This window comes from Spodoptera frugiperda, chromosome 28 (genome assembly GCF_023101765.2).
Source record: "Spodoptera frugiperda isolate SF20-4 chromosome 28, AGI-APGP_CSIRO_Sfru_2.0, whole genome shotgun sequence".
NCBI classification, from domain to species: domain Eukaryota; kingdom Metazoa; phylum Arthropoda; class Insecta; order Lepidoptera; family Noctuidae; genus Spodoptera; species Spodoptera frugiperda.
In genome coordinates, this window is record NC_064239.1 from 3,711,681 (window position 1) to 3,734,284 (window position 22,604).

At 33.7% G+C, this 22,604-nt stretch overlaps 1 protein-coding gene across 2 annotated transcripts in view; it reads left to right on the forward strand.

Moving 5' to 3' along the window:
- The window catches only part of LOC118264958 (uncharacterized), a 157,653-nt gene extending 136,220 nt beyond the window's left edge, over window positions 1-21,433 (forward strand). The window contains exons 7-8 of one of the 2 annotated variants that reach the window (XM_050705994.1): window positions 14,743-14,823; window positions 20,874-21,433. In XM_050705994.1, coding sequence (XP_050561951.1) covers window positions 14,743-14,823; window positions 20,874-20,959 — 167 coding nt within the window. In that variant the 3' untranslated portion in view covers window positions 20,960-21,433. The remainder of the gene's footprint in view (window positions 1-14,742; window positions 14,824-20,873) is intronic. The other variant, XM_035577631.2, reaches the window with a different exon arrangement.
- Window positions 21,434-22,604: the final 1,171 nt, after the last annotated feature.

The following is a 22,604-nucleotide window of genomic DNA, read 5'->3' on the forward strand; positions in this document are numbered from 1 at the left end:
ATTTCATGCGATACATTTATCATTCATCAATGTTGGCAGTACATAAGTATCTATATCTAAACAGAACATTAGGCTCCACCTAATATCATCAAGTCCAGTCAACCACACTAGTAATTTAGTTTGATTCAGATTGGTTCGAAGTTTAAAATACACTACAAGTTCACCTCTCCCACGCACTACGCAAAAGCAGAACCCTAATCGTATTACGCAATAACATACTGTAAGTCCACAGAATAAGAAACAGTCCAACCAATATACTTGTTCCTAAAACCTCGATAAACTTTCTAACAATAAAAATACGTCTTACTCCGAACATTCTAGAGCCTTCCACGATTGGTAAAAATAGGTTCGACCTGATTAGTATGCTGGCTACAGAGGATAAGGTCTAATAGCCTAAATGTACCGTTTTGCACGTAGGTAGCATCCGAATTTGTATGGTATTACGGAATATAGTAGCAAATCAGTGTGAGTGCGATTAAATTGCTCCGTTTGAGGTATTAATCCAGACTACCACGTCATAGCTGCTGTTGCTTCATTAGCCTCATTTCAATCAGGAGTTAGTGATCTCTATATGGAACTTAATGGAATTAGTGTTGTTTTTGTTATGTATGACTGGTATACATGATTTATTACGATACAATACGAAAAAATGTTTTGGAAAAATAATCATAACCTTGAAAATAAGTAAAGAATTTGCAAATACCGAATTATACATTGTATTGTATATAGCCTATTATTTGTTCAAGTGGTTAACAAGTAGACTCTGTATATATTAAGTAAGAAACAAAGGAATATCAGTCCTGTTGCTATGCGATTAATAATGGTAAACAAAGTCTTTAGATCAAAAAAAAAATATCTGAACATAATCTTATATCCTAAGGAGATAAAATAGTGTACATAGCTTTTTTTTTAATTTTGTCATGTCATTATGAGTATTATTTTTTATCTGTATCTGTCTGACGGTCTTTGATCTCTAATCAGATTAGATTTGCGTCTGAAAATGTTTTATTTTTCCATCACGTGAGAAAGACAAGCGTCTCAAAAATTGGATGATTTGTATTTTTTTGAGAAAATTGTTATGGTTCAAACAGATATTGATTACATTATAATAATATAGATAAACAAATATATTTAAAACCAACTTCTGCCAGCGGCTTTGCTCGCGTTCCTGTGATAAAAAGTATCCTATCACTCAAATCCATCTACTAGATTCCGTCAAAATCCATTCAGTCAAAACTTCCAAACAAATAAACTTTCACATTTATAATATTAGAGTGATGTGAATAACGCTCGATAATCAGATCTTCTTGTCAAATATTCTGATTTGAAATGATAGATAATACCTCAATGTATCTAGAAAGTAGACATATTGAGTTTGTATTGTCCGTTGAAAACATTCAAATACAAGTACACATACACATCACACCCAGATCCGGAAATAGCAATTCATGGATCACATCAAGAGCAATTCCATGTCGAAATCTAATCTACGTTACGTTGTGCAGCAGCCGGTGTCCTGTTGTTTGTTACGCTTTCAAACGCGCAGACAGAACTCCTATGGACATTTTAACCAGCTATCCCCTAAATAATCTCCTAACTTAGAGTTACTAAGCGTGAGAGAGATTAATTAAGCAAACCCTTACCTTTACAGTTAGGTGTCACTTTATAAGTTAGGGAAAACTAAACTGCTATTAAAGGTATGTTGCCTTACCTAACAATATTTACCTTAAAATTTAAGAAAGGTCGGTTAAAACGGATATTACACTAAGGAAAGAATTGCCAAGCTTAGCCACTGCAGTTACCCTTATTTTTTATTTACACTACATCAGACGAAACACTTTTCTTTTTGCTTTCAAAACTTACTTACATAGGACATAATGAAACTTTCCTCTTTCAATACCACAGATGACCAACAAAGACTACAAAAGAACGCTTCTGAACCATAACTCTCTTCAGCAAACACTATTTCAGTATCGAACTGATATGATTTAAAACGTGACGTTTCTAGAAAATTCTTCCACAGTAATGGAATCTGATATTTCACGATGCAGTTTGCTCATGACATAGATTTTATACGCGACAGGTCTTGGCGACGATTCCAAAGGTTACCTGTGAATGGAGAGTTCTTAGACATCTTTTGTTGAGAAACGATGTCTTTTACTCAAGTTTTGAGTATACCCTGAGATATTTGTGCTTTAAATGATATTTAGGAAGGATTGACCGACTGACAGTTTTGATATTAAAATGTTATGCAGAAAATTTTTGGTGGAATCACAATAAATTATTTGAATCTGACATTGTTCTCAGAACAGAACAGTCTCTGTCATCAAGGTTCATCCTTAGATTTTGATATCCTTGTTAATAGCACAGAGTTTGTGCTTATAAAAGCTCTATTGGAACTACTACTGATGAAAATGCAGCTACATACTCGTTCTAATATCCCAGGAATTAGGTCATAGTCTTAGTATTATACTTTATTACTGAGAGTTAATGATGGTTGGTGTTAACAATACTATCATATGATAACAAAATCAACTTTATTTCCTTACACATAAAGTTACCTTTTAAAGTTCACATTCTTAATGACCAACATGAGTTTTAAGTTTACATACAATTATGTTGTTTCAAGGATTACAATTATGCGATTAGTAGTTTTATTTCTTTGTTATTATGTATTCTTTTCGTGTACATTGTGGGTGTGATTAATTTTGTGTTTCTTTCTTTCCACTTGTTTAGCTTAGCAGCTCTCTCATTTGTATCACGTAATTGTGTTTCCTTAAGTATGGTTTTCTTATTTCATGTGTATGGGGGATAGTCATGCGATTCGGAGAGTGATAGGATTTACCTATATTGTGGCCTTACCTTGTAATTGCAGGCGTTAGTTATGTTCGAGGGTCATGATTTAACTTTATCGAATACATATTTGATGTCAATTGTCTTTAAGAAGTAAAAGGATTTTTGTATTATGATGTAACTTCTTTCAAACATATTATAATTATGTACGCAAGTCAAAGCAACCACGCCACAACAAGTAAATACTTACACATTTCATAAACTAAAGACAATTTTCGAAAAACCGGTGTCCATGGGCGGCGGCGATTGCTTACCATCAGGTGATCCGTATGCTCATTACCTCTTGTCTGTCGGTATATGGGACACAATAGAAAACACATTATATCACGCGTATATCTACGTTTCGGCACACCACGGGTATGGCACACAATTTATTGACATCTTATACCATAAAAACTATATAACAAAACCATTTAACAATGAATCCACGATCTGGAAATAGGTAAAAAATGTATTTCATACGACATCTCTGTCCGTAAAGACAGTGTCTGAATATTGCAGTGCTAGTCGACTCGTGGCCTCGTACCGTCGACGAATGCTAATGTGTATGTAGCTTTACATCTATTTCTATTCCCAAAGGGATAATCAGAGGTAGGACATACTTGGTATGGATGGTTAAAGCCAGTTTCGACTATTTCTATTGGATAAGAACCTATTAAGGTGGGTATATTTAGTGACGAGACCTTCAAAACTCGAGTTAAACGAATTAAAAACTGAATAACAAAAATTTTGTTTGATTGAGAAATTGAACACAAGCTTCATGATAGGTAATCACACTTTCAAATAATAGAATTTCTATTAATAAATATGAAGTTAAGACTACCGAACTACCTACGGTTACATCCAAATTTATTTTTAAGTCAGTTTTGTTAATTATTTTAAAACATTAGACACGTATTTTTCCTTTTCTTACAAAATTAAATACTTTCGACAATACATTGATTTGAAATAAGTGACGTCACAATTTATTACATTTTATAAGGTAACGTCACATAGCGACATTTTATCTAATCTAAACTTAACACCATCTTATTTAAGTATAACCTTATTACCAAATATATGACAAAATAAAAATTACGTGTCTAATTTTGATTAATTATCTAACTCACAGACTAATTAGATTTTTAATTTTCATGCCCTATTTCACCAAACCATTTTCTAACTTCCATCGAGTAAAATATTTAATTTGAATAACTACCGAATCAAACTTCCCGTAAATAATGTAATTTCACTAATTAGCACGGCGGAATCTAATTAGGGCGTACCTAGAATATTTAAGTATGAAAATAGATGTAGTGGTTTATATCTGAGATGCTCCCGAAATTATGAATTAATTAATGTACGTAGTTAAAGAAAATTCGAACTTAGGCACCTACAGAAGTTTTGATATGCGGTGATGTTGAAAATTAGACTTTCTGTTTATGTTATAAGTCTGTTTTTGTAATGTAAGTTTTAGACATTTATTTCTCAAAAGATTTTACATTCAATTACTAGAAATAGAATGATAATATGTAGTTATTAAGAGAAAATTCGAAAATAATAATGATTACTCATTAAAATAGCAATGAATGAAGAAGAGCACCTTTTTCATACGACTCTTGAATATAAAAATGTTTGTTTTGTATGAAATTAATGACGAACCATGTTTGTGATTGGTTCATCATTAGTTTAATTTTAGTTTACAAGTAAAATTGTAAAACATTTACTACGTATCTTAATTGTTTTATACTTTATATGAACAAGATTTTGGAAACAAATTCATACCTCAGTTATATCAGTAAATACAGCCACTCAGTTTCACTCATAAAGAAGATAATTCTAATAAAAAAAGGGAACCACCTTTAATTTTCTTTACACCTCCATATTTTAAGCTAGATAATATCTCTGAAATCTTCTCCTAAGTCTGAAAAATCGAATTGTTAATGTAGTGAAAAAATAATAATATCATGCTGATGAAAACCACATCAAAATCAGTTCAGATAAACGTGCACAAACATACAAATCAAAATGAGAACCTCCTTCTTTTTTGAACTCGGTTAACAAATCCTTTGCCTAGTTTAGCATAGTAGGTCAAGTAATCACAAGATCGACTACCCAGCCGAGGTAATCAAGTCAGTACTGAGTACTGAGTTGTACTTACACACAAAAGTTGTTAGTTTCAGGTTCTATGTACACAAACAACACCAAGAGAAAACATTAAACGCGGCCCCCATTAAACGTTTTATGTCCATTTTATTATTTGTTGTTTTACTGACCTCACTGGTACTGAGACTGTATGTAACTTGTTATGTCTTATCACACCTATGTATTCCGCGAAAGAGTAAGCACGGCTATATGAAATTTAACTAAACAAAGGAAAATCTGTCATGTGTACTTATACAACGCTGAAGAGTTTGTTTGAACACGTTAATCTCCTAAACTACTGATTCGATTTGAATAATTATTTTTGTATTGAATAGTACATTTATCGAAGAAGTCTATAGAGTATAAGCTATTACGCTACGATAAATAGGAGCTGAGCAGCGTTCGAAAGGCCTCCTATTTTAGCACTGATTAGAAGGGATTATTATACAATTATAAACTCTATGCTGCTTTATAACTAGAAATCTAATCCTAGAACACAATCCAGAAAGTTACACTTGAGAAATTACCCAGCGAGAACTAGTAAGTTTCTCAAACTATCCAGGGTCTAAAAATAGATGGAAGTTCTGATGCATGACCGTCCACTAAATCATACGGAACTTTGTTTTATAACATCATTACTTTATCCATAGTCTAGGAACATTGAAAGTGCTAGCCATTAATTCTGCTCCTTCATAATTCTTCTTCTTGTCTGATTTGCTCTTAAAAGAAATTTTCTTAGTGATCTTGTGACTTCCTTGATGTCGTTTCTGAGTATTATTGAGATAAATGCTCGTATCTGAATAATATTTGTGAGGATGATCGTAATTGGACTTTTCATATTAAAATTTTTATTCATATTAAAACTTGATTTTTAGGTCTAGACAAACATAACATGTATTGTCGAGACATAGCATGTTTATCATGTGAATAAAATAGAGTTAGGTATTAAATTCTAAAATATTATAATGTTAAAAATACATACATATATACATAACCTCACGCCCGTCTCTCACGGGAGTAGGCAGAGACATTGGAACGTCAATTGCTACGAAACTAACATACCTCTTTCGCTTCATCAACAGTGATCAGTCTTTTCATGCTTGCTCGTCAGTTAAGAGTATTTTTTTAATTTGGCCCTTCTTTAATATACACATATACCGTACACATACCGTTATGACGTAAACTAAGCAAGAGATCTTCTTCTTTAATTTACATGAGTAAACCGAGATTTTAAGTTTATTTTACATAATTTCTTGTATATTTCGTAGGAGGTTGAGACAGATACAGCAATTATAAAAATACCAAACCTAATTTCTCATATACCAAAATATCTCTTCAATTCAAAATTCGAAATGTATCTAACTAAACATAATGAAATTTGATCAAAACGCACCCGCACAATTACTAAAACACTCTGAAACTAAGCAGTAAAATAGAAACCAAAATCCAACTGCGAACACAGGTAATTTGAAATTATGTTCGCTACACGTTTGTTTATTCAATACAGGAACAGGAGCTAAAATGTACATACATATGTATCACAAGTACACAAGCTAAGAAATCATACTTAATACATATAGCCGGGAGTGAAGCAAATACACTGCTATTTACTATACAAAATTTAATATTACACTCTGTTTTGCAGTAGGTGTTTTGTCTTGTACTTCTCTCAAAAATGTGTTTCATATATCCTTGTGAAATAAATGTAATAAAAGTTCATACATTCACAAATGGGGGAATATGGTAGATGACTAATTTTTATTTTAATGTCCGTCTTGTAGATTATATTAAAACGTTAGACACGTATTTTTAATTTTCTTACGGATACTAATACCTATTTTTGACCATATATTGATTTGAAATATTGCGTAACATCACTTCTGTCTGTGTTTTGTATTAAAAAGTGACGTAGTTAGCTCCCATTCTAAAACTATGATAGGTTTTATGTATGTATTGATTTCTTATTCCGACAAAAAATAACGTCGTCTAATGTTTTTTCATTACCTAACTGATGGACTAAATAGATTTTTAATTTTCATACCTCGTCATTATCCCGATTTTTTGAGGAAAAAGTACATATTGGAGCAAGCATAGTAGCAAACAATTGCAGATTAAAAAAAACGGATACCTAAATTAATATCAGTACTAGACAGATTTTTGTTAAATGCATTTTAGAATATTGTCAAATAATTAAGTCAACGTTACTAAGAATCCTATTAGGTATAACCAGCTATTCAGTCTTGCCACTAAACAAAATGAGAACAACTATTTAGTTAGGTATGTATGTAAACACGTAACATCCGATGAAAGATCGCTCAAGGTTACAAAATAGGAAGGAGGATAGAATAATAACAATGGCTTAATAAAATAAAATAGCGAGAAAAAATGAACACAAACATTCTGTTCATACTCGTACATTGGCAAAATTCAACACTGTATGAGAATACAAAGTCAATAAGGAAGGACTGTGAGAAAACTAAAAACGTCGAAGAAATGAAAATACATTGGAATTTTCATATCTACAAAGAATAAAGGGACACGAATATCAAATTGTAAATAACGCTTCAACGACTTTGCAGCTATCTTCAGAAAACTTTATGCATAGATAATGCTTTGAAACACACAATACTAAAAGCAGAAAGCTCGGTAATATCTAGATTTTTATCAGCCATCGCTCTACAGTACAATGTATTACTATCGTGTCACTAGATTTTGTCAAGCAATGATATGGCCTATAAGGGAGCATGCCTGCCTTTAAGCAATCTATTCACTCGGGCCTTGAAGACACCCAGGTTACACTATTTAGGAAACATTGACTCCGGGAAAGAATTCCACTTCTTAGCAGTTTGCACAAGGAAGCAATATATTTTATACCTTAACATTTTGCAATAGAGCTTCTAATCTCTCTATCAAGTCTACTGAAAAAGTGTATTCTTTTTCCCAAACGGTTTTATTCATGTTCGGATTGAACCAAAATATTGTAAGTTTTAACTATCACAAATTCACAACACATGTTCTATCGTGATCTTACGGATTTCCAAACCAAAACTCCGTGACTTATATTTCTATCAACCTTGGCATTTTCACTAACGAGTTTGAAAATATCGGCATAGTTGCCGGTTTGGTGTCAAGTCGACCAATACACGACATTAAGCTAGTCTTAACCTTTACGAGGATTACTTTTTCCAATACATGTTAACCTTTTCGAAAATACGCTTCATAGTGACGTGAGATAAAAATATTTGAAAGTATAATTTTTGAACTTTGCAAAGGAAGTGTACAAAGTATTAAATGTACCGTAGTTTCTTAGACTTAGTAAACCCAGAACGTGGCTACCTCGGAACTTTATTGCTGAAACCACGCACCAACAAAGTCCAGCCACACTAGATTGGAACATAAACAAAGGTAGAATCAGAAATACACACGAACAAAATTACTTGCAACTTCTAAACCTGTTTGTCTAAACCAAAACAATACAGTTAACGAAATTAGCAGCCACAATACCCCAGAATTAATGTAAAATAGCATACATTAACATTCAATTACCACCTAGGATATATAGCGTGCATGAACAGATGGATCAATTTGCCTTAATTGCTCGCATAATTTCGAAATCATCAGAGTATTGGCATAGGCAGCGTGGCAGGCTTAACGTGACACTCACGACTCAGCGCTATCCCGGCTCTGAGTATATTGCTTTATGGTTTATTAATGGCATCAAGTTCAATATTAAGCAAATATTTGTTAAGTGGGAACGTTTGCAAGCGGCACGTTCTCATTACCTAAATGTTTATGTAGACATGACGCGCTATGTAATAATACCCACTTTAGAATTAATTTGTTATTCACACTATCAATAAAGCTTTGTGTTCTCTTAAGTTGACGGTTCGGGGAATACAATCAATTAATAATTTTAATTTAATGGTTGAAATGTAATTTACTGGTAAAGATATTAGCCTAAGTACGTAAGGGTGGGAGAGGCATGTTTCGGCACGAATGGGCCGACTCGACCGAAGTGATACCACGGCCTCACAGAAAACCGACGTGAACAACGCTTGCGTTGTATTTCGTTGTATTAGGTGCTCTGTCCGCTTGTTTACCGGCCATATACAACATAAAACAAAAAAAAAAAATATAATACAGAAGTAACCTAGGTAGATAATGAACAAAATTTTGTTTTGTTTGGATTGTAGGTTGTATGATAAATAATAAAAATTATAATTGCTGATGTCTTACGTAACATACTTATACTCACATGAAAAAAATGGTATACTTTCTAGACGCCTACATATTTTATCCCATCAGATTTATTAGTACTTCTCTCAACTGACTTATAAAAAGACAACCGTAGTATAAAATTAACAATTCGACTGAATTTCATGGAAAAACTAATTGTATGAAAAGGCATCAATTTAAAACTATATCTAGCTCCATTGGTTAAGTATGAATAAAAGTTCTGGAATATCAACGGTTTAAAATATTTTGACGTCATTCAATTAAGAACACCGCAACAGAGATAACTTTAGCTCGTCTGAAATCTATTTAATTCATCGATATTTCACAGGATTTGTTAGCTTTTTCCTGCGGTTTTATGAAAAGTAAATTATTTTCTAATATTGTAATTTCAAGCTTGTCTGCTGGTTAGGGTGTTTTATTGATTGCATACATGCTTAATGCATCGCTTTACCTATATCCGCAGTTTCAGGAAATTATCTGAACTTTACAAGGAACTTATACATAACTTTTTACTTTTTCTGGCCAGTTATCGCAGCTGCATATTGTCTGTCAGCCAGTCACTCAATCGGTCAATCACTGGAAACAATAAAGTGTTCTAATATACCAATTGTGTTTTAAAACTCATTCATTGTTCAGTTGAATAGAGCGAAAGTGCAAATAACACTACTACTACAACAAAATTTGAATCAATTTTTAAATTTATTTCAGTCTAAGTCTTAGAGAAACGATCTAATGCTAGAAAAAAAAACTTAAGAAAATAGTTTATACCAAACGAGTCCTAAAAATATTATAATATTTTTTCAACCATGGTCTTATTGTAATTATTGCATAAAATCACCGAAACCAAATGATGACGAGTCATTTGTTTCAAAGGTGACTTTTGCACTTTAATAATTATAGACCTACCTAATTATACGTAGAAAATTTTCTATAATAACTTGGATAAATAATGACTGAAAACATTCTTGGTAAGGGCAGCGCAATTAAACAAACAAAGTCACTTTCGATCAAACTATACTTTGGAAGTTTTAGCGGTTATTGACATCGACCTTTCGTCCTTTTAACCTTTGATCAACTTGCGTAGATTTCTCTGTACTATGACGTAAATGCTGTAGAGTTTTCTAGTTTTTCACCTTTTATTCCCTGAAAGGCCGGACAAATAGGCACATATGTTTGACCACGTAGTACATTATTCTTATAACTTTATATACTAGAGCCTACTCCTACATAAAATGACTGAAGGTGGAACGTTCTAAGGTCTACAAAAAAACGTCATGCCTTTTTATCCTCGAAAGTGTAGGCAGAGATACACATTACGCACGTAATACCTCTGTACAATGTACACCCACTTTTCACTATTTGTGTAATAAATCCCATGTAATAGGGAGTGCGCTTATTGTCACAATATCAAGCTCCGTATTACTACTGATACATTTTCAAAAAACCGAAAACTGCCCAGTAAGGCTTTGCCTGACCCGGGAATCGAACCCGTGACCCCTTGTCCGTCGCATTCGCACTTGCGACCACTCGACCAACGAGGCAGTCTAGGCCCCACAATATTACATTAATAAAATTTAGAATATATAAAAATACAAATATCTAATATAAGCAGTCGCACTTATAATATAGCTAGTCTACCTTTATGGAATAAAAAGCAAATATCACAGTCCATTCCACTTCATGTGTCTGAGTGAAACGATCCCTAATTGACACTTATAAACAGAATAGTAATAAAATTCTTAAACTGTGTGTTTTGTGCACGAATAAGCGTTTTTACAACAGAGATGTGCTATGTAGCTATGCTGCGAAAATGTAATAGCTAAGCTGTGAAACTGTTTGACGGTTTCCACCGATAGTAAGGAAGATGCGCAGCTTGAGTATGTGATGTATTTATAGTATAAACCATCCATAGCACGCATCTTTCCATATAAAACATATCTTAGTTGAACCCGTTTGCACCAGTGCTAAGCTATGTGTACCAATGACTATGATTAGTGGAAGCCAAACGCATCTACAGCAACATAACATAGCACATCTCTGGTGGAAAATCAGCCTAAAAGCTATCAGTTTTATTAAGTCCAATGTATTAGGCATTGTTTTTCTTAGACTTAGAACGAAGGCTTTGGTCTAGACAGAAGTATTGCATTTTAACTGTACTCCGAGTACAAATTTGCAGTGTGAATGCTAGCACGGCTGTAAGCTAACCGTGCAATCCAATTACAGCTCTATCTATACGCGTGTGTATCTAAAATCCACTATCATTATCAGAACTTGCTCCTATTTACCTAGTTATGAGAATTTGAGGTAACTTCATATGCGTTGGATTCTGTAATATAAAGTGATATATCATAACATTCATATAAACAGATCATGACCTGATCCGAGCTGCGGACTACCTAGCGGGTTTACCGGCACTGACTAGAAAATCAGGAGTAGGAACGAGGTGGTTTTTACTCAGTAAGACTCTGACACTTCCTCTCATCTCGCCCATGGCGAGAGAAGTCTTTGGATGATTTTCTCCCTTAAAAAAGTCATACATTACAATCAATTTATTGTGAACGATAAAGTAGACTCTATTACGAAACATAAATTTAATTTGATAAGTAATGTTATCTAACACCACGATGTGACTGAAACAAAGGTGAACCTAGCAGAAATAATACATATTAACTGTCAGCATATTTGATTATAGAGACAGAGACAGCAAAAGGGAAATCACACAAATTGTTGCATCGCCGCACACCGCAGCGTCATTTGTTTGTGTCTCAGCGACGAAATCCTATAGTAAATTCGGACGTCACGATCCGCTGCGGTGACGTAGCATATGCGAGTCTCTTGCGGTCACTGGCAAAGCGATTCCTTCGGAAACATTTGTCACTTGTATGCACATATGGTGCAGTATACGACCAGTTGACCACCGGATCTGTTTGAAATTATTATTGTTTTGATATTATGTTGTATTGGGTTGTCTAGCACGTTTAAATGCAACGTCAAGCCATTTATCCCCTAAAGGATAGGCAGAGGTGCATTTGTACAATATACGATTATTGGCATTATGGGTCGTACACCCACTTTTCACCATATGTGTTATAAGCCCCATATAATAGGGGTGAACCTATTATTAAAAACTGGGCACAATTCCAAACACCGTGATACTACTGAAAAATTATCGAAAACCCAAAAAAGCCCACTAATACTTTGCCTAACGCTGCAATCGAACCCGAGACTCAATTCCCGATAGTTGCACTTGACTGGCAGTCAAGTCAGTCAGCCCTTTTATTCAAACACTTCAATATTACACTATCAATTAACTACAACAGAACAAATTCAGCGTATTTCTACAAACAATAATTAATTTAATTAAGATCACCTGGAGTACAATGAATGAGCTTGTTACACAATACTTCGAATAATACGGGTAATTCTCTTTGTTTTCAATCTAAATTAAATTGTAATTATTGCTTGTCTCAACTGAATAAATAATGCTGAATAAATAATGGAAACTATAGAACAATTTGTAACTTTACAATACGGCGATAAAAATGTGTTTCTTCTTTCTAAGTACACTTGGGAGCAAAGTGACGGAACTACTAGTGGTTTTTCTTTTTAATTTTCTTAATAAATATTTAAAATTCTTTAATTTTATTATGTCTTTAAAATGAGAGTATTTTGTTGTAAAACAAATACGCTTTTTAATATTAACGTGGATCTTTTACATGTAAGAACGGTAGTGACTCCGATTCTGTGCTCTCAAGTGTACATAAAGGTAGTTTATGTAGCCGTCCATATCGTAATTATTATTATTTTGACTATAATTAGGAAATTCTTTTAGGAAAAAGAAAGAGCGGGAATGCACAAATAAAAGTAAATCTACATTTTTAGTAAGTTTTAAGATTCGTTAAAAAATATTTCAAATCGCGAGTTTTTCAGTTACAATGAAGCGTGTGTAACTTTAGTGTATATTCGACTATATTTTAAGATAATTATATTAGTACCGATTAATAATAAAAAAACAGGTTAGACAGTGAAATCATGACCTTAACCCCAAAGCCATAAAATACATAATGATACGCAAACAATAAAAACTCCCACAAAACAAGACAATAATTAACTACAAAATATTTTCTATGTATTTCACAGTACTCGCCAACCTTGCCAACTATCCGCATCCCCAGTTCAGCCTCGTTATAATAATACAAGAGGATACACCTCCTCGTTAGCGGGACGCAACATAATATCACCCTGTAAACCTTGCCGATTATATTATTTTACACAGGAGGTTCATTAATTATTTCCTTTGCCGAATAAACAATTCTGTTAGACGGAGGCTTAAGAAAAGTGTCTCGGACTTGTTAATATTAAATGAAATTAAAAAGGCTAGGAAGTTTCCACTGAATATATTATTAATACACTTGGGTTTTTGATAGCTTATTTCAATTCCTGGTACTCGAAAGATGATGAAAAACAAAACGTGAAAATCCTTCAAAAACCTTCCTGGAAGGATACGCTGAGAGGGGTTTTATTGGGTTAAAATAAACTTATTTCTAGTAAATATATCAATTCCCTATTCATATACATAGGAAGTTAATTTATTATATACCAAAAATAGTGTGATACGCATAATACCAACCGTTTCGAGGAAAAGAGGTTAAGTCAAGTTTACGCGTACTCAGAATGTGGAAAATCGAACACATACGAGTATAAGAGTATCTTAACGTAATTGATACGTCATTCTTAATATTTATGTTTGTATGTGACCCGTAATTTTATAAATTTCCTGGGACAATTGTAAAAAAAATGTGTTATTTTCCGTATTTTTTAAATAAGCGTAAAATTAAAAGCTTTTCTGTGATTGGTAGTTATATTATTATTGGTAGTACAAGTTTAAAAATGTCCCACAAGACGTAGCAAATTAATACATTTACGAAAATATGGAAGTCAAACAATTTATCTCACGTTTAGATTCACAGGTAATTTTATAATTTTCCTAGGAATGCTATAAACTTAGTGTTCTTTATATTTTTCTAGGAATGTTATAAACTTACTGTTCTTGTTATTTTCCGGTTTTATATACATCATATACATACATCGTAGTGTCGATTTTTTTTACAAAAGACAGCACTTATTTTCTTTGACTGTTTACTATGACCGTATTTACTCAGGCACGGAACACGATTCTTAGAATTTTTGGCCGAGTTCCTGAGAAGGACAAATAATGTGACGTTTTTTCCCATTACGGAGTAATTAGTTCTATTCACGGAACACATAGATACTCCTTTGTTTTGGTGAAGATAGAGCTCTCACCTATATTGTGTTGTTAGTAACATTTTAAATGGAATAAAACAATTGATTACTCATTTGCCGTAATTCTAGATGGCATTATTTTAATTTAAAGGTAACTGCAAAATCAAATCTTTTCTCATGTTTTACCGTTCAGCTATTCAATATTCAAACCCAAAATCCTAACAGCCTTTTTGGTAGCTAAAGAGGCAGTAGCATATTACAATCCAGTTTTTTTGTATGGAATAGGAGACAAACGAGCAGATGGCCCACCTGAGGGTAAGCGATCAGCGCTGCCTATGGACACCTGCAACACTACAGGAGTCACAGGTGCGTTGTTGGCCTTTAGAGAAGGACTCCTTTTTTTTTGAAGATTGCCTCTTCGTCTCCTAAATTATCGTCTAGATTCGAATTCACACACATATCAACAGTCTATAAGTGTTCTCTTGTCACACGGAGAAGGTTTGAAGATCAAATCAAACTTATGATTAGAAATTATAAGCCCAGATTTTCTCACTATGTTTTTCTTCACCATTTGTTAGTGGTGGCTAATCTTAGAAAGTACATATTACATAACTCGGAAACAAGTCACATTTTTTTTCATTTGTTAAATGGGCCGACGTTTGGCCGCTATCTCACCTGATGGTAAGTGATGATGGGGCCTACGATGGAGCACGTCTGCCCATAAGCAACCTATTCACTCGGGCTTTGAAGACACCCAGGTTATACCCATCAGGAAACATTGGTACTTTGCCGTTGGTAGGTTCAAACCCGCGCCCTCGTGGTTCGAATTCGCTACGTAAAAACACAGCGCACGTCTGCATTGCACCATCTGTTCATCTGCATTACTCATAAATCTTATCTCGAAAATAAAAAAATGGAAGTCACTGAAAGTAATTATGGAATTTAACCGTTTTAAAACCGGACTCGGAACTAATCGCGTTTTCATGTTGAAAGTGGGTAATTTTGTGGAAAACCGGTACCGCAGTACTGTACCGTTGACTCTCCTAGTAAATTTTATAGGAACGACGGAAAAAGACGTGTTTTTATTACATTATGCAAATTGATACTTCATAGTCGTTGCCTTCAGAATTCTACGAGTATTTGCCTAAAAATTTGGTAGAATAAATTCTATGTATGTTTTTTTAGTATCTTGTTATGGAAATCATTGTGTAAATAAAATTAAGGTCATTAAAGTCGGTGAAACTTTTTCAGAGGCACTTCGTTAGTACAATGGTTATGTGATTGTTTTTGTTGTCGAGTGCTTAGTAAAAGAGACCTTAATGCTTTAAATTAATTACAGCAATATGAACTTTATTTAAACGTAAATAAAGTAGTTGAAGTTTAATCGTAGTTCATTGTTTATCGGATAACAGCTAAGACGAAAGAAAAATAAAGGAAATCGGTTGACAAATAGAAAGAAATATTACGAAAGAAAAAACATAGGAAGTACTCAACTGTTTTTCTTTTACGTACGTTTTTCTTCGTATACAAATGACGCGATGGATCAATATGTTGTTAGAACGATACGGCTTCTGTTTTTGTTCAATAAGAATATAACAATCAACCTTTTATTTATTGAAGAAATACTTAGAAATGTACTTTTTTTTAGAAATTCCGCCTTTATCGTGGGTGCGTTTACATTTATACAATTTCACATACACATGATATCTAGACCCGGAACAACAACCTCTGGATCGCAAAAAGAGTTGCTCAGTCGCCCAGCCACCGCGCCAACCGTGCAATCAATATATTTATTATAACTTTTGAAATACCCATTTTCCGCAAGTTATTATTAAATTACTTTTATTATAACACTCAGTGGGAACTTTGCCAAAAACCATGGACAAATCTAAACTTCTTTGAAAAACTCAGTAATGTTTTAAACAGTCAAACAAACAAAATCGTAATTTAAGCCCCGTACCCAGCTATAGCATGGAAGACCGGTTGAGCTATGATGAGGAAATATATTGCAGTGTCATTTTCTACTACTACTACAAACATTATCAAGAAATAAAAAACAATTATATTTATTACCATTTAAAAAATACTCTCAAAGAAATCAAGATAAGTTTTCAAACAGCATAAAAACAAACAACACGTATCATTTCTCATGTTTTCCCTCTATTTACATAATACATAGAAATAAAACCTGTACAGTGTACATTTATAATGAACGATAAAAGAAAACAGCGTTAAGCTTAGAATTGAAACTGCGAGGACCGCCCGGAGGACATGGTGGAACATACGGTGGTGGTGTGCCTCGCATGGGCTGAACACCGCCGTGTCCTCAGGGATATGGTCGGTGACGGCGACCTTTCGCGCGCGGCACTGGTTCAGGCCATGGTGCGGAGCGAGAGGGACTGGGATGCCGTCTCCTCTTTCTGCGAAGCAGTCATGCTAGCCAAGGAGGAGGCGGGGCGCGTGAGAGAACAAACCTCCTCACGCCCCAGCCGTCGCGAGAGACACCCCGGGCGTCGGGGATCGCGGGACGATCTCCGGCCACCGTAAGTGCGGGCCTGCGGGCGGCGAGTAAGGGTAGCTCACCGCCCGAACAGAACCAGACCCGTGCGTACGGCGCGTAGCGTTCCGCGCGCGCCTCAAAGAGCCATCAGACCACCACAGATGGGGCCCAGTAGGGCTGATGCCTGATCCGGAGCTGCGGACTACCTAGCGGGTTTACCGGGGCTCCGGCTGAACAGGATAAGGAAGTTTTTAGTCAGTAAGAGTCTGACAGCCCAAGGTGAGAGAAGTCATTGGATGAGCTTAGAATTGAAACTGAGATAAGTGCTGTAAAAACATGTGGCTCGTGTGTTACCACAAAAGAAAACAAAGATACATGCTATTCTGTTGCAACACTGCGGTCGCTGGGCAAAACAAATTAAAAGGTTTACAGTTGCTAAAATAAAATTGTATGAAAGGGGTGCTTTATAACGAATTTGCAAATTATAGTGTCACACAGACAAATAAAATAATGAGAATTACATTGTTTTCATTATTGTGTGCATAAAAAAGGTTCGTTGATTGACAGGGACCTAATTGTGACTGCTGAGCCAAGGATCTTCGATTTAAAGATGTACAGCAGTCATAGTATAATACAGTTTATACAAATTCCAACTTCTCACCATTAGTAATGAATTTCAAATTCAGCTTTTTTGAGGGGGGAAAATCATTCAATTCCTTCTCTCACCTTGGGCGAGGTAAGAGTCAGACTCTTACTAACTAAAAACCTCCCCTTTCTTAGTCCTGCTTTTTGTGCCGACGCCCTGGTAACCCGCTAGCCACGGTGCCCGCTAGGTAGTCCGCAGCTCCTGTTTAAAGTTAGCTTGGTATACGATAACAACAATTACATTTCTGTAATTGTCACACTTCTAGCTACCTGGAAACAAAAGGCATAACGCTATGTTATGTATTTTGGGAACAATACTAAAACTACTATGTTTTGATAAGAAGTTTCAATAAAAGACAATCGCTACTTAGAATTTTAGGCAGCCACAATATTTCGAATTTAGACTTCGAAACCTAATAATACTGAAATTGTTATACTAAATGTGAAAATTACCTATTCGAGAAAAAATTTAACCCATTTTTTTAATTAAAGCTAACATCAGAATCGTTAATTATACACGTGATAAATATCACATGCTAGCGTGACAACAGTTCATATATGAAAGGTCGCTTATTAGGTAAAAAAAATACTAAATAGTAATCGGTATGCGCCATATTCGGTTGCGTATTACATAAGATAATTAGAAAAACATAACCTTTAGTTGTTGTAACCCTGGTTTGTGTGACGTAATTGTTCAAATCGACTAAATGTCATATTAATATTTAGAAACTTGATACAATGTCTCATGACCTAAACCGAATCTCTTTCATATACAACCTATAATCACGCACACAAGCTATTAAACACACGCCACTATAGAAGGGTTGTTTGTACCTACCTTTAAGTCAAAAGCGTTCTTTGTAAATTTTCTACCACCCCTCAGGGAAATTAGCCTTAAATCTCAGCAATTTTACATGACGAAGTGTTATAGGGATGTTTTGATAACCGTGCACGTGTAGTTCAGAGATAGTTATCGAGGGAAGGGGATTGCTTTTAGTTTTATAGTTTTCCTTTTATGTTATAAGTTAAAATCTTATTTTTTTGGTAAATATGTATTAGGTAGGAGATTAAGATGTAAGTCGTTTATACATATTTCATTTAAAATGACTCAGTTAAGTGTTTACACAACTGTTTCATACATTTGAAGTTGTTTAACTTTGTGATAATTTTGTTTTGGACTATTTTACATATACAGTTATAACTTAAAAGTTGACGAACTGTTAATAAAATCTAACATTTAAGATTGGTCAAGCAATATTCAACCTTATGAATGCAATTTTATCGTCATTAATATTCCAGTTTCGTTTAGCTTATTCCAAACCCTATTCTAAATTCAATTGAATACAAATATGCGTTATTGAATCTCTGTTTCTATTGCCAAAACAATCTAATAAACCAAATGATATTTGTATTGCAAATATTTATTTTCTAAAACAATTTAGAATGTGTCATTGTATATCAAATCAAAATGGCTGCCTCGTTGATTTTTATTCCACACTACAGAAGCGATAGATTCAATTGACTCGAGCTTGCAATTTTATTCGACAACCAAACATTTATTCGATTGTTATTGTGGTCAGAATCGATTCGCAAATAAGAAAATAGGCAATTGTTTTTTTATTAGATTCAAGTTCGAATATTGTTTCAAGATAAGCTGACGATGAAACTTTCTGCCTATTTTTCGCAATGTTTTTCAATAGATCTTTTGATACGTGTAAAATGTGAACTGAGAATTAAAACTCCGAACAGGTGCTGGCTAATTAACACGTGTTCAGTGCTTTCGATCAGGGGTATTCTAGTAAAAGGAAATTGATTTTAAGAATCTAATTATACTTTTCTAAAAAACAACAAGAATCTTTTTCATCGCCAAGCATCAGTTTTCTTCCTTAAATAAAAAAGAATCCAGCGTCTATCGTCTTCTTGGAATATCGAAATACTAAAGTTAACAAAGTTTATTTATAAAACCAACGAAGTAAACCAACTCGTTTCGGTAGATCTTGAATTAATTAACCATACCTCAGAAACTCGAAAGTCTACTCCGTTGTATCTTATAACTCTCCCTAATCTGATTGGTCCTCAGAAACCCTTTGTTTTTATTCAAAAATACGTCTTAACTTGATAAAGGTCTTTGTTTCTCAACTAGTTTCGGATCTGAAACAAGAATTTTAAGAAAGTTTTGTTTGCTATTAAATCATGTTTTATGAAGCCCACACTTGTTTGTAATAGTTTGTTGGACAAGTTTCTTTGAAGATTAATTGTTAAATGTTAATTTTGTGCATGGCATACTGTTATTATTTCTGTGGATAACGTTGAATAAACTTATTTTCTTGAAGTTTTCAAAGATTGTTTATGTAATTAGAATTTACATGAGTTTATATAAATTAATTCGTAAAGTTGAATTCTAAGTAACTAAGTTGAAATCTCAATTGTGACTGCTATCAATGAGATTGCTCATGTTCAGATTAGGTTTTGTGGGCGTTTTACATTGTCAATTTGAGTAGAGATAAGAGTGAGTCTATCGAATGGTCGATTAATCAAACATGTCTTTTAATTAACAGAATAGAACAAGTTTTATTAACCATGAGCATCATTTCATTTAACACAGATGAGATTAAAAATCTTAATAAATACTTTATAAGATTAAAAACCTAGAATTTGCTTAACGAAAGTTAAAATAAGTATTTCTAATCAAATTACCCCGAACTGGAGTGTTAATAGGTGCTAGCTACTTACCTAGATTCGAAGACCGATCCGTTTACTGGTGTCGAAACGAGGTCACGAAGCAGACCGAGTAATAATTTTTCACCAAGAGCCCCGTTAGTTTAAAATAGACTCCGTCGAGATCACTTAGACCTTAACAGTTACGACTTGTTAAGCTAAACTTCGCAGTTACAGTCTAAGTACTGACGAAATGTTGGCCCTTGGAGCGTAATATTAAATCAAGTTGACGTTCACAATTTTTGTCGTCTTGCCGAATTGCCAATTAGACTCTTCTTTTCTTTACTTTAAATTATACTTGGCCTTTATTTATGGTAATTTTGCGTTTTTAGTACGCTTTATCTTGAAAAGAAGATGCTACGATTGCTACGAGTGCTACGATATCGCGTAGTAATGTGCTACGGCGTAGCAAATACTTGTACGCGTATTTTAATCGTTTGATTTCATTGGCGAGATATTTTTGCTTCACAATGACTTTAATATTTTTTTATTATTTCGAATTGAACTATTTATGAATAATTAATTAATCTGTTTTTTTTTTCTTCTTCCGCAGGTGGCAGCAGCATTTCGGGGAGCGCATCAACTACAGTGAAAATAATTCTTCTGTTAACACACTTACTTCCAAACGTTCTAAGATAATTTGTTGTATTCTAATTAGTTAGTAACAATTTATAATCGCCTATGTTCTAACGAACGTATAGAACCAAAGATCCTGATGTTTCTATGACTGATAAATTCTTCTCTATTTTCACTGTTAATACTTTGTAGTTGTGCCAACCCGAATTTATGTATTTCATTAAATGGAATACACGAAATATGATTCTAATTTACTTAATTCCCCCAAGCAATTAGTTGAAAATCTTAAATCTGTCAGACAAATGAATCGTTAGAGCAAAATAATTAAAATTTGTACAAAAATAAACATTTTACTTTCAGGTTATATCGAAAAGTTAATAAGTGATTATTTGCGTTATATTAAATAGTAATATTAAGAGTTTATTTTACCTGGCACTAGAGTTATGTGTATGCCTAGGTATGTATATATGTACATATGTATGTGCTCAAATACTATAAATAAACAATGGCTATTGTGCGTTTGAAATATTTTAATAATTCGTTGTTTTTAATCTTTCTTCAGTTGTTTGACGATAAACCTAGAAATAATTTGGAGAATCTCAATAATAGTACCCCAATGATACTTAAACCCTTTGATAAGAGAAATCTACTGCAGTATTAAGGTTTAATAAAAAGGTAAGATTACACTCTAAACAGGAGGTGTAAGTGACAACGCGTTGGAGAATGGTGAAATTTCTGATTATTATTTACCTGTTATATTTAGGTATCGTATTGTCATGCCTTTTAATCTACCGAAAGGGTAGGCAGAGATGAACGTTTTCACTATTTATTTTACATGGACGTATATGCTTATATTCTCACAAAAAACATAATATTAAGCCTTTGAATAAACCATATTATACATTAAACATACTCCACTTGATTTTTTGTCAGGAACATAGCTATAATAGCCAATTTGTTACAAAACATCGAATATTACATTTATGACTAGTATTCATGAAGCAAGAAGCAGAAAATAAGCAATCTACATACATAATACATGAACAAGAGTATCTAGACCAAGGATTTGACGTCACATAGATGCTTGAACAATGCAATATCACTGTTGAAAGCTAAAATTAGCTCCGAAACTGCACTTTAGATGACATGGTTGCCAAATTGGAAATTCTATTCGCTAAAGTTGATTAATAATTTGTTGAAGTTGGAGACATATTTCAAGTATGCTCGAAGATAAAGTAAGTATACATTCACTCGATATTAAAAAAGTAAGCTGACGTTGCTTCTTGGTTATCAGTAACTACCGATACTATCACCGTCACGCTTTTACAAATTGATTAATCGTGCAAGGTTCTCAATCAGGATAACTTAACTTTATATTAGAACTAATGATTCGCAAGTTTTAATTTTATAATACAGAAAATTTCTACGAAGAAGTTGAGGCAAAACTAAAATAAATAATGGATACAACACTGTCTTACCAATATAGAACCAATCGAGAAACAATTTATTTGTTATTAATTTATACGATCCAGTGAAACGAACTTCCAATTTAAACTGTAAAAGGTCCGCGAAGACTCCAAAATAGATATTACTTTTATAAACCAGATGAAATAATAAAAACGTACAAAATATTCCAGCCGGTGGAGCACTCTATTAAAAAGCCTACGAAAATGCAAAAGGCTCGCGCAATCGTTTTAAGTATAATTCG